This window comes from Pristis pectinata, chromosome 16 (assembly GCF_009764475.1).
Source record: "Pristis pectinata isolate sPriPec2 chromosome 16, sPriPec2.1.pri, whole genome shotgun sequence".
Classification (NCBI taxonomy): Eukaryota; Metazoa; Chordata; class Chondrichthyes; order Rhinopristiformes; family Pristidae; genus Pristis; species Pristis pectinata.
In genome coordinates this window covers 41,276,201-41,290,294 of record NC_067420.1, presented here as the reverse complement: position 1 = coordinate 41,290,294, position 14,094 = coordinate 41,276,201, and the positions used below count along the sequence as shown (strand labels likewise).

The 14,094-nt window shown below is 41.9% G+C and overlaps 2 protein-coding genes across 10 annotated transcripts in view; both read right to left on the bottom strand.

Moving 5' to 3' along the window:
* Nucleotides 1–14,094, bottom strand: part of LOC127579052 (uncharacterized) — a 407,687-nt gene that overhangs the window by 113,253 nt on the left and 280,340 nt on the right. The gene's annotated exons all lie outside the window — the stretch shown is intronic.
* The window catches only part of oser1 (oxidative stress responsive serine-rich 1), a 31,885-nt gene continuing 23,472 nt past the window's right edge, over nt 5,682–14,094 (bottom strand). For all 9 annotated transcript variants that reach the window (XM_052031588.1, XM_052031583.1, XM_052031586.1 and 6 more), the window contains 2 exons: nt 11,732–11,851; nt 5,682–10,211 (listed from right to left, as the gene is read on the bottom strand). In XM_052031588.1, the coding sequence (XP_051887548.1) occupies nt 9,494–10,211; nt 11,732–11,851 (838 nt within the window). In that variant the 3' untranslated portion in view covers nt 5,682–9,493. The remainder of the gene's footprint in view (nt 10,212–11,731; nt 11,852–14,094) is intronic.

Below are 14,094 nucleotides of genomic sequence, written 5' to 3'. Positions count from 1 at the left end.
GTGGTGTATAATTTATGTTTACTTCATGTTTAACTTATGTTTTTTCTTGTGAATGCTGCTGCGAGTAAGTTTTTCATTGCACCTGTGCATACATGTACTTGTGCAGATGACAATAAACTTGACTTCGGCCCATGATGTCTGTGCCGACTATCTCTGGGACGGGAGATGATGGGAGAAAATGTTGCAGTGCGTCCCTGAATTACAGAAGTGCTGGATTCTGACAACCTGAGGAATACAAACACAAGAGTGTCTCTTCTCACTTATTTGATGCTCCTACAAAGATTGTTTTAGTTTCACTTAACATAGAAAGTTTAAATTAATTTAATTTAAAATAAATAATTTAATATTTAAAAATAATTTAAATTTAAATTAAGTTGGCTTATTATTGTCACATGTACTGAGGTACATTGAAAACCTTTGTTTTGCATGTCATCCATACAGATTATTTCATTACAACAGTGCATTGAGGTAGTACAGGGAAAACAATAACAGAATGCAGAATCTAGTGTTACAGTTACAGAGAAAGTGCAGTGCAGGCAGACAATAAGGTGCAAGGCCGTGGTGAGGTAGATTGTGATTTCAAGAGTCCATTTATCGTACTAGGGGGCAGTTCGATATTCTCATAACAGCGGGTTAGAAGTTGCCCGTGAGCCTGGTGGTCCGTGCTTTCAGGCTTTTGTATCTTCTGCCCGATGGGAGGGGGGAGAAGAGAGAATCACTTAAGTCACGTTTTGATGTTTAGTTCCTTGGACAAAAGAAAATCCTTTGTTTGAAAGTAGAATCACAGAATGGTACAGAAAATCAGGGGTCCAGCAAAAAAAATCTTTTAAGTCTGTATCTTCAAGTTCAAGTTTATTGTCACAGGCACACATACCCAGAGTATAAATGCCATGAAAATTAGCTTCTTGCAGCAGCAGCGCAGTACATTACAAACATACGTTAACATAAGCAACGCACAAAACGCTGGAGGAACTCAGCGGGTCAGGCAGCATCTATGGAGGGAAATGGACAGTTGACGTTTTGTGTCGAGACCCTTCATCAGGACTCTAGATTTCCAGCAACTGCAGTCTCTCTCGCGCCTCCATAAGTTAACATAAACTTAAATTAACATAACTTACACAACAAAATAAAAAAAATAACATCAGTGCAAGTTGAGGGAAATATTGTCACAGATAGAATTAAGGTTTCTCAGGTCAGTTCAAGAACCTGACGGCAGTGGGGAAGAAGCTGTTGTTGAATCTTGAGGTGTGGGTCTTCAGGCTCCTGTACCTCCTGCCTGGTGGCAGCATCAAGAAGAGGGCATGGCCCGGATGGTGGGGGTCCCTGATGATGGATGTCATCTTCCTGAGACATCACCTCTTGTGGTGGGGAGAGCTGTACCCGTGATGGAACTGGCCGAGTCCACCATATGCATACCAGATTTGTTCCTGTACTTGTATCAAGAGGTCTGGACTATTGACAAATTCAAACCCCAGCTTTGTGAGTGAAGAATTTAGACTCAAGTACTTAAATAAAACTGGAATTAGAAAGCTAGTGTCAGTTAATGGTGATCATGAAACAATTGGATTGTTATGAAATCCCATCTTGTTCACTAACCACCTTTAGAGAAAGAGATCTGCCATTTCCAAATTCTGAATGACTCTGACATGGTCTATTTAGTTGAGGGTGCAGGAAGAGGTGAACAATGAAATCCACGTCCCACAAACGAATAAATAAACGCAGAATATTTTTGTTTCTCAGATTTCCAGCATCCACTGTATTTTGTATTCCTTTCAGGAAGCATTGTTTAAACCCAGGAGTGTTACAGAAGCACAGGTATCACATCTGTGACAGCCACTAAGCACAAAAAATACTTCCACTAAAACCACTGGAGAAACAGCTGTTTTGAACCAGATGTGCTACTGAGGCAGGAGGGGAAATGGAAGCCGGGAATTTTTTTAGGTCATTATTCCTATCCAGCGATCAGTTGCGAGTTGGAAATCAGGACCGCAGTACCCAAAAGCAGATTCAGTAGTAATCTTCAAAAAACATATGGAGGGATAAATTTGCGAGCATTCAGGGAAAGCAGAAGTGTGGAACAAACTGAATCCACAGAATCAGTTGAATGGTCCCTTTCTTTGCCATTATGATTTCATAAGACCGTGACTATCTAAGTACTACTGACTTGCACGACCTTAATCCGACCTCAGCAATGGAAAACTACTGACCACCATTTGCACATTGATGCAATCATGAAGAAGGCACGCTGGCGGCTCTACTTTGCTAGGAGCTTGAGCAGATCTGGTATGTCACCAAAGACACTTACATAGATGTGCGGTGGAGAGCATTATGACTGGTTGCATCACTGCCTGGTATGGAGGCTCCAATGCACAGGATCGCAAGAGGCTGCAGAGGGTTGTAGACTCAGCCAGCTCCATCACGGGCACAATACTCCCTGCCATCGAGGACATCTTCAAGAGGCGGTGCCTCAAGAAGGTAACATCCATCTCTAATGACCCTCACCATCCAGGACATGCCCTCTTTCCATCAGGGATGAGGTACAGGAGCCTGAAGACCCACGCTTAATGTTTTAGGGACAGCTTCTTCACCATCTTGATGGTCCTCTTTTGCACCACTTATTTTTGTAACTTATAGTCACTTTTATGTCTTGCACTGTACTGCTGCCACAAAACAACAGATCTCACAACATATGTCAGTGATAATAAACCCAATTCTGATTCCTTAAATATTACCCCTCTCATCTTAAACTTGTCCTCCAGGTTTAGACTCCCCTAACCTTGGGCATCAACCCTATGTATGCTCCTCAGTTTTATAAACCTCTACAAGGTCACCCCTCAGCCTACTGTGCTCCAGTGGGAACAATCTAGCCTATTCAATCTCGTTGTAATGAAAACCTTCCATTCTGGGCAATGCTCTGATCAATCTCTTCTGCACTCTTTCTAGCACTACCACATCTTTTCTATTGTGTGATGAACAGCACACAATATCCCAAGCGTGGCCTAACCAATGTCTTGTACAGTTACAAGATGTCCCAACTTAATACCCCTGCCAACAAAGGCAAGCAAGCCAACGCCATCTCCACCACCCTATGTGGCATTTTCAGGGAACGAGGAACTGCACCCCAAGGTCCCTCAGTACATCAATACTTCAAAAGGTTCCTGCCATTTACTGTACATGCCCTGCTGCTGTTAGACGACCCAAATTGTATTACCTCACACTTGCCTGAATTAAATTCCACCTGTCACCGCTCCACTCAACTTTTCAGCTGATCTATGTCCCTCTGTATCCTTGGGTGTACAATTCTATCAATCTTCCAGTTGCCAGCAGACTTATCAGACCACAGATATTCTTATCCAAGTCATAATTTATGTACTAAAACCCTGCTAAAGTCCATGTCTAACACCTTGCCTTCATCAATTTTCTTAGTAACCCTCTCAAAAACATGATTTATGAGCCAGGAATTCCCCTGTACAAAACTATGCTGACTCCACCTAATTAGCCCCTGCCTTTCCAAGTGATTATAAATCCTACCCTTAAGAATGTTTTCTAAGTTTCCCTCCTAACAGCTTGTGGCTCAGCAGTCTAGTTCCCTGGTTTATCCCTACCACCCTTCTTGAACATGGGAACAACATGTTCTATACCTCACCTGTGGCTAAAGAGGATGCAAAAATCTGTCAGAGCCCCAGCAATCTTCTCCCTTGATTCCCACAAGTACTTTGGGATAGATTCCATCAGACTATGGGGATTTATCCACCTTAATGTTCAGCAGTATCTCCAACACTTCTTCCTGATGCACAGGTTCCAGACCATCAGTGTACACTGACCCCACCCCAATCTTCCATCCTTCCCCTTTGTGAATTTGGAAGGCATCGAAAATTGAAAACACAACTGTCAGGTAATGAGCTACTGCAACCCCCTGGGTGGACGGACTACAATTCACTGGTGGTAGGAGGTGGTGCCTAAAATAAGCCAGGACTCCAGATTCTGTATTAACATTAGCAGCTCCCCGTGCAAGTCTGGTATGTGGCGAGGTGAAAGGTAGACATCAAGTAAGTGGGGGTGGGGAGGGGGGGGGGGGTGGAAATCAAAGAAAAACTGCAGATGCTGGAAATCTAAGATAAAAACAGAAAATGCTGGAAACACTCAGGACAGGTAGCAGCTGTGAGAAAAGGAGCTAATGTTTCAGTTCAGAAACATGAACTTTGTTTCTCTTCCCACAGATGTGGCCTGAGTTACTAAGCATCCCTGCACTTTGTTTTTGTTGAAGGTTAGACAGCAACTGAGAACTGTAACTGGATCCTTGACTTTCTAACAAACAGACCGCAATCAGTGAGAATAGTCAGCAATACCTCTGGCATGATTATTCTCAACACTAGTACCCCACAAGGCTGCATCCTCAGCCCTCTACTCTGCTCCCTATACACTTATGACCATGTGGCCAGATTCTGCTCTAACTCCATCTACAAGTTTGCAGATGATACCACCATTGTAGGCAATATCTCAAACAGTGATGAGTCAGAGTACAGGAAAGAGATAGAGAGCTTAGTGGAATGGTGTCATGACAACCTTTCCCTCAATATCAACAGAAGAGCTGGTCATTGACTTCAGGAAAGGGGGTAGTGTACATGCAACTGTCTACATCAATGGTGCTGAGGTCGAGAGGGTTGAGAGCTTCAAGTTCTGGGAGTAAACATCACCAACAGCCTGTCCTGGTCCAATCACATAGATGCCATGGCCAAGAAAGCTCACCAGCACCTCTACTTCCTCAGGAGGCTAAAGAAATTTGGTTTGTCCCCTTTGACTCTCACCAACTTTTACCAATGCACCACAGAAAGCAGCCTATCTGGATGTATCACGGCTTGGTACGGCAACTGTTCTGCCCAGGACCACAAGAAACTGCAGAGAGTTGTGGACACAGCCCAGCACATCACGGACACCAGCTTCCCCTCCTTGGACTCTGTCTTTACCTCTCATTGTCTTGGTGAAGCAGCCAGCATAATCAAAGACGCCACCCACCTGGGACATTCTCCCCTCTTCCATCGGGTAGAAGATACAGGTGCCTGAGGGCACGTACCACCAGACTTAAGGACAGGTTCTACCCCACTGTGATAAGACTATTGAATGGTTCCTTTATACAATGAGATGGACTCTGACCTCACAATCTACCTTGTTGTGACCTTGCAACTTATTGCACTGCACTTTCTGTAGCTGTGACACTTTGTACTGTTACTGTTTTTACCTGTACTACATCAATGCACTTTGTACTAACTCAATGTAACTACACAGTGTAATAAATTGACCTGCACGATCGGTTTGTAAGGCAAGCTTTTCACTGTACCTCAGTACAAGTGACAATAATAAACCAATACCAAAATACCATCAGACTTAACTCCAGACCCATCAGGCTCAAGGACCGTGCAAAAGCAGATAACCTGAGGGGAATATGCCACTTTTGAAACCAAGAAAGGAGGTTACATGTACTAGTCAGGAAATCACAGAGTGGAATTAATTTTGAGAATGAAGAAATTTTACCAACTTTAATTGAATTGATCTTTGCAAAATGAATTAAATCTAAATGGGATGCTCTATCCCTCTGAACCAACCCCCATTTAACCCTGTATCAACAATGTATGTAATGGCAGTACAGCCCAGTACAAAGACACAGTAATCCGATTACCTATTTACATGTGGCTTTATTGGAAAGAACATCATAGGTTTTGATGCATAAAATACTCACTGCAGCATGGGAACATGGTATTAGCTTCAGAATTTGTTAACATTCAAAACAGGGTTTGACAGTCTTTGTAGAATTCTGGCACATCCAATTATCTGTTTAAAACTAAGAACCTAGACAATACAATCCAATGTGATCCTACCATGAAACAGTTCAGAATGGTACAGTATATACATGCAGCTATCATTTTCTCATTTGGCCACAGAGGTTTTCACCATGAACTTGCCTCAAGGTCCTAGGTTATTTTTTCCTTTTGAAATTAATAAAAACAGATGGAATTAAGACTTATCCACTCATTTTATCCATTGTATACATCCTCAACAACATCCCAACACCCATTTTGAACATTATGTCCACTTAGTCCATCACAGTTGTGAGGTTACGTGCTCAATTCTTGGCGTAGGGTTAGGATCCACACACCTCTGGAGGCAAGCATATGGATAACTAATGCAGGCTCTAGCTCAGACTTGTAAAGGTAACCGTCAGCAGGGATGAACTTTAGAAAGATTTAACAGCCCATTATAAAGCAAGCATCTCTACACAATGAGAGTTTACCTTGAATCTGTATGGCGATGTACAGGTTTGTATGCAGTGATGGGATGGAGGGCAGAGAAATTGACATAACTAACAAAAATCCCCAAACATTTAACAATAAGCAGCAAATTTTATAATTCAGGAAACATTACACATTTTGCACTGTTGAAATGGACATCACGATGTATCAATCTTTACCGCGAGGTTCAGTGAATACATCAAGCCATAACACTTGATTACGAGCATCATTGCAGCTTTATTTTTGCAAGATCTGGTTTTTCAGCATACTTGTCCAAATATAATTTCTGGGATCTACTAAAATAAACAAGTCATGCATATGCAAATGGCAACACCCAGGGATGGAACTGCAACATATTTTACTTAATGCAATAACATTTCAAAACATACAGCAAGGAGAGGGATGCAGTGCTCAAGTTGCAATGGATCACAGGATTAGGTAGCATACATCTTTAAACAGCTATATGAAACTTCAGCTGTGATACATTTCAAAAATGGCAGTATTGTTATTAGAAAAACCTTATTTCCATCCCTGATCAATATCTAAATTAATGTGTTTGAAGCCAAATGGTAACCTCTGCCGCCAGTCAAAATGGTCATTTCCTGAATTTACTTTAGTGTAAGTTTGGCACAATTGTTAACAGTGTTAATCATGCTGAGGTTTTATTTTTAAATAACAAATGGCCTCCAAACCAGAACAGAATGGTGCCATGTACAGGCACAGCAAACGATAATTTTATATATGGACTTGTACAAGCTTGCAAATATTACATGTGACAAGCTACTTTTCAATTTAGAACTTGAGAGAAGCTATGTTGTGGCCAACTCTGAACTACCCTCCGTCTTCAACAAGCCTCCAATCTGTTGCACCAAATTATCCATCTCCGATTCAGTGCAGCTTGGAGTTGGCTTTGTAAGCAACATCCACTTTGCGAAAGTAAATTACCTGCATTGCCTCAACGTTTGTTTTAAGTGCTTCACCTATTGGGCAGTCAAACCACAGCCAGTACGTCAGGAACCGAGGACTTCAGCAAGCAGAAGCTCACATTAGCTGTTTGACCACTGTTGCTAACTGAAGTAAAACTAAAATGTATTCCAAGTTAAATAAGATTTTAAGTTAGATCTTTGGAGGCAGTAAGTCTTCTATCCTTTCCCACTGCTAAATTCTGTTTTACTGATTCAAACTGATTTGAATCATCCATTTTTGTTTGGTGTGCAAAAAGACAGTAAACAATATAAGGAGTACTCATCCTACTTCAGAACTTCTAGGATTACCTCCACTTTAATCCTACCAGAAGGATCATTTTAATACTCAATGCACTATCTTCTGTTGAAGTAAAGAAATCTAAAAGAATTAAATTCAACAGATATGGCACAATCTGTGATTGAGTCAATCCAAAAGAGCTCTCCAGTCTTGTCTGTTTCAGAGATGTTTTAAGCTTTGTTTTCTCCAAAATAGATTAGCTTTAAATAGTTCACTTCCTCAAAACTGAAGTTCTGTTAACCTACCAAATTTCTCTTTCACAACCCAGGTGAATAATTAACTGCAAGTCAATTCCCCACTCTCTATACACACCCACAAGCACACACATACAACCCGGGAGTGCAAGGGCCAGCTGCAGCATTTTATCCACTTCCCAATTAAGATAGTTTACCTTAATGGGTCAGGAACTTCCCATTTAAGATCATCTACCTTAATGGGTCAGGAAGGGATCAATATACTTGGGTTTCATCATTCAGCTACTCAATGACTTAGCAAGCTAGTGCAGTAAGCAACTATTTCAAGAAAAAAACCTGAAGGGTACAAATCAGTTTGGGTCACAGCCATCAGGTAATTCCAAATCACAGTATCCAGCTAGTGTAAACAACTGGTAGAGCCTCAAATCAAAGGTCAATTGGCTGTTAAGATTTTAAATAGTCATAATGTAAAACAAAAGAGCTGGAAATGCTCAACAGGTCAGGCAGAATCTACAGTGAAGGGAAAAAGCAGTTACTGCTTCTCTCCAGACTAGTTGACCTGCTGATCATTTCCAGCATTCAGTGGTTTCTTTTGGGATTTCCAGCATCTGCAGTTTTTTTTGGATTGTTAAATCTATCTGCCATCAGATTTCTGAACAGCCCATGAATGCTACTTCATTATTCCTTTGTTTTGCACTATTTTGTAATTTATAGTAATTGTGTCTTTGTACTGTACTGCTGCCACAAAACAAAATTTCACAATATACAAGTCAGTGATAATAAACCAGATTCTGATTCTAAATACCTATCATTAACAGCTGACATTAGCCAAGGTCTCTTCAAAATGGATTGGTGTTCCAATAAATTAGAGTTGTGTACAAAGTAATTCTGAAGAATGCAAGTAGCCAGTTATGCCAAATAACACTGACTTTGCATTGTCTGCTTCCAAAATTCAATTCCATTGTAGTCCATAGGCCTGATTTTTTGGAAGTAGAGTACAACGTGTGGCCACTATTGTTTCTACTCGTTTAGTACAGGGTGAATTTCTACCCCTTGGTCTTTCATCCAGCTCAGAAAACACTTGTGATCCATGCTACTGAAGACAGAGTACACCTTTGTGAATAAACTGGAGAGCAATACTCCATCACCACTCCGTTCAGAGAGGAGAAAAGTACAAGGTTAGGGTGGCACTAGATTTTACACTCAAAGAGAATGCATTAGAAATGGCTGTCACACTCAATATTACCATGTTTAAATTACATGGCAATTCAGCCTTAACATTCCAGCCAAGGGTTGTTTAGACTGTTCTGTTAGAGGAATTCCAGCCAAAGTTGTACCCTACAGTTTCTTTCAAAGCCTCCATTTTTTAAAAAATTTGTGCAAAAAACAATTTTCTCTGCTGTAGATATAGTGCGAACGCAAGAACATTTTTCTGATTAATTTGATTGCTGACTTTATTATGTAAACAGTTAACTTCAGACATCTTAAGCCTGTGTCCTAAACACGCACATTGGACCAACAGCTTCATATTTTCACGTGACACTCGTGAAGGCTCCAAACTACATCAAGGGGCAAAAAAAAGGGAGAAGTGGGCGAGAGGCAGGGAAAAGAAATTACTTCAGAAGTCAAATCAAAACAATAAAGAAATCAATTCTTGCATAATTCATCTAAGCCAGTCTTCCTTCCAACTTTTGTTTTCACACCAGTCACATTAGTTTGAAATCAGCCATTGAGGGTGCAATCCTTCTTTTAAGTGTACATCATTTCTGCCATGTGTGACATTTTTTTGGGGATGTACAGGTAATACTCCATATATCCTGAAAGGTCTTCGATGGTGATGTCTTCAACAAATGCCCTGGCCTCCTCAGAGCAGGAACGCGGGGAACCTGTGGCCCCGGAGCCCGGCTGAGTTCTTCGGCAAGGTGACGTGTGCCGGCCAGCCTCGGCTGCGCCCCTCTCACACTCGGATATGACACTGCGGAGCCCGGTGAAGGAGTATACCTCGACGTCTTGCCACCGCTTGCAGCGGCATTCCTTCTCTTGCGAGCAACGGCACAGGTCGGTCTGGTGAAGCTTCGACAGAGACTGGAAGTCGGACGTGGGCTTAGACTCCTGGCTCGACTCCAGTGCTGCTGCGGCCGCTGCCAGTTTGGGGGACTCGGATGGGGAGTCAGTGCATGATTTGGTGCCGTTTACACTGGCAGATTCTTCCGAAGACTCCAGTGAGAAGACAGTGGGAACTTTAGCACCAAACACAGCGTCAGGCTGCCCGGCCTTACAGCACTCTTTCGGAGGCTGAACAGCAAGGCCCTGGTAAGGCTCTGTTTGGTTGCCGTGTTTCACCTGAGAGCTGGCTGCAGGTGCTGTAGAACTGCAATAAGTAAATTTAGGAGGGTGAAGAATTGGCGATTTGGAACGTCTTCTCCGCTGCGTTCTGATGGCGCCACGCGGTGGCTTTCTGGTAGAGCTGTAGGTGGGTAAAAGGAAAAACAAAATTGTTAATGTTTGTCAGAAGTGTCACCTTTCAACTGCAACAACGCACTGGAGTCTACGATGCACTTAATTTGTGAACTGGGGCTCGAGACCAACCCCTTGGTGACTGGGGGAGGCACCTACTCAATAGCTTGACTTGCAATGGCAAGAGTCCCAGCCCCACCAATTGAGAACATAGGCAAGAGGTCTTACCACAAACTAGAAATACCTTGCCACAGACACCAAACATTGGACACTGTCAAAAGGATGGAGTGAAGAGGAACAAATGGATAGACTGGTATTTCTACAGCGCCATTCAGGACAAAGACAACCAAGTGCTTCTGAAGTGAAGCCACTTTTGCAATGTAGCATGGTACAGCAAGCTCTCACAAACACCAATGCAACAGGGAATCTTAAATAATCTGCTCTGGTAGTGCTGATTAAGGAATAAGTACTTAAACCCATTCCAAAAATAGCAATTAGCTCTGAGCAAGGCTCCTTACTTAAGAATTTAAAACTTAAGAATGATATGTAGGGGCATGTACACTACAATTAGAAGGTTCTTCACAAATGGATGCAAAGTATTCACAGCATATACACATTAAAGAATGTTTTCCAGTCCCTACTAAAAATTCAAACAAAGCAATGAGAAAGCTGTATTCCAGGTAGTAGATGTTTCCTACATATAGACACTTCTGTTGTGAATGGGATTCTTCATGAGTAGAGTCACCTCACAATGTACAGTGGAAAGGGTTACTCAAGTCTGCTTGACCACTTGTGGCATAAATGATCTGCATGTCGAAGTCACCCATTCAGATCAGGGATCAGGATATTCACAAAACAAAGTGGGATCAGACACAGGGTTTAACACTCAAGGCAAATATTCACTTTATTGATTCCTCGTCAGTCATTAATGATGAAGATTCAATGAAAATCTACATCAGAAAAGAGGGACTTTAGCCTTAAAGCAATGATATCTAATACGACCTTTGCAAGGACATTAACATGATGGAACAAACTTGAACAGGGTAGGGGGGGAAGGGGTAGGGGAGAGCCATTTTGAGAGCAAAGTGAAAAGTTTGATGCTTTCAATCAACCTTTGGTGCTATTGAAATGTGGCACAGCAGAAGGAATTCTGTATGGAGCTGAAGTTCTGGTTACAGTTCTTCATCCTGTCACTTTGTGCACAGCCTTCAAAAGGTTTGCTACTCAGAGCATCTGTGCAGTTTGACCTAGACCAGAATTCCAATTAAATTGGAATCCAGTTAAAACATTAAACAGCAGCTCTATCAAGATTGCCCATCTACAATGATTGGTTCAATAGATTTCACCTCCTCAGAAGTCCAAGATAGTTTGCTCAACCCTTGCAAGCTTCCAGTCAATAATTCAACCTTTATGTTGTGTATTTATTATATTATGCAACTAGAGGGTAGAACTGGTTTAGTGAACAGGTTTACACAAACCTCAGACTTATGGATGCAATCTTCAAAACCAATGCGAGTAACAGCTGCTTACCCATGCCAGCTTTCTTTGGAAGAACATACTGTCCTGGGTTTAGCTCCATCAGGGCTGCCTCGTATTGATGTCCTTGAAGTAGCTGTTTCAGTGTTTATGTGGACAGATGCAGGCGCAGCACTGCAAAGCAGAAATGCACACAACAGACGGCAATAATTTTCTCACTTGTTCTCAATCCATCAGCTCTAAAAGACAAGTGTTAAACATGCCTACTCTGATCACAAGCAATTCATGCAAATGAAACAAATTAACTTATCTGAGACAGCACAAGTCAACTACTCCCTCTCTCCACCACCCCCCCCAAGAGTAAACAGAGGTGGACACTTTCCATTCTAATGTGCACTGTGAGAAACCCCAGCAAGAAACAAATGTACCCCAATATTGAGTCTAAAACCTAAAATGAAAATTTAAAGTAACAAATTGCCAGTTTCACTGGACTGCAGCTGTTAACTTGCATTTTCTCCCCCCAACATGAGCTGATAGATCTCCAAAGTAACACCCAGCTTATACCAAATAACTGATTAAGTTAGATAACAAGATGCTTTATTGTTCCCAACTTATGACAACAAACTTAAAAATAAAATCACTCACTTGCTGTAATACTTCATTTGCTGTTTTAATACTTGCACCAACACCCACCATAAATACAACTTTGAAAGTTATTTATAAAATCACAGCAAAGGACAGAGAACAAGACTGTGCATATCACTGTGCTCAGATGGAAGCGACTCTAATCTTAGGGTTTTCAAAAGCTTCATAATCATTGTGGGATCTTGAGGCAGCTTAGCCTGAAGCCTGCAGACATTCAAAGGAGCCAACAGTAACAGTCAGGATATTAACTAAATCAGGGCCCAACTAATATGATGAAATAAAAAAAAACACAAAATGTTGGAAATTATGTCGGGCAGCATCTGTGGAGCAGTAACAGAATTGAAGTTTCAGGTTGATCATCTTTTGTTGGAATTCAGAAAAAAGTTAGGGGTGGGGGTGGGGGGGGGGGGAAAGAGAAGGGAGAAGATGCAGACAGACTGAATGACACAAATGGTGGTGGTGGCAGCTGAGGGGGTGTAATGTCTTGTTAAATGTAGCCAGTCCATCCAGAGGAGATACAACTAGAAGGACAGAGAGTAAAATAAAAATCCTGATACCGTGGGATACACAACATGGCACTTGCTGGAAATGTGTAATAAAAGATTGTGACAAAACTGATCAGAGTGCCTTTTGATTAGTGAGCTACCAGATCTTGCTGACCAAGGTGGAAGGCATCGAAAACTTCCAGATGCCAGTTTTCATCATTCTCAATAAACGTTTTGCCAAAGCAAGGCAAACCAAATATTTTAGAATCCACTTTGCCTGCAATGATTAATTGAGCAATTTTCAAATCAATGAGCAGGTATCACAACATCAAAAGCAGTTTTAAATCCCCCTTGGCTTTTGACATTGATGTTGTCACTTGACCCCATTATTTGCCTATTTGTGATTCAACTTTCTTCTACTTTAGTAAAACATTTGACAAGGCCCCTCATAGTAGGCTGAGCCAGAAGATTAAGGCATATGGAATACACAGGGACCTGGTGGATCGGATTAAAAATTGGCTTGGCCATTGCTGACGGAATGTAGTGGTGGAGTGGTGTTATTCTGACTGGAGATCTGTGACCAGTGGCGTTCTGCAAGGATCAGCGCTCACACCTCTTGTTTGTGATATTTTGACAAAAATGTAGGTGGTCTGATTAGTAAGTTTACAGACAACAAAAAATTGGGGCAGTGGATAGTGAGAAAGGTTGTCACAGGACACAGCAGGATATAGACCAGTTGGAAATTTGGCAGAGAAATGGCAGATGGCCAAGTGTGAGGCGTCGCAATTTGGGAGGTCAAATGCTAGAGCAAAGTAATGGCAGGACCCTTAGGAGCAATGATGTACAGAGGGATCTTGGGGCACAAGTCCATAGCTCCCAGAAAGTGGCAACACAAGTGGATAGGGTGGTACAGAATGTGTACGGCATACTTGTCTCCATCAGTCAGGGTTTTGAGTATAAAAGTTGGGAAGTCATGTTGCAACTGTACAAAACTTTGCTTACGCTACATTCAGAGGGTTGTGTCCAATTCTGGTAGCTGCATTACAAGAAAGATGTGGAGACTTTGGAGTGGGTGCAAAGGAGGTTCCCCAGGATGTTGCCTGGATTGGAGTGTATTAGCTACAAGGAGAGGTTGGATAAACTTAGATTGTTTCCTCTGGAGCACTGGAGGCTGGAGGGAGACTTGATAGGAGTATATATAAATAGTAAGCATAGCATAGATTGGGTAGGTAATCCATCAGCGTCTTTAACCCAGAGTGAAAATGTCAAATACTAGCGGGTACAGCT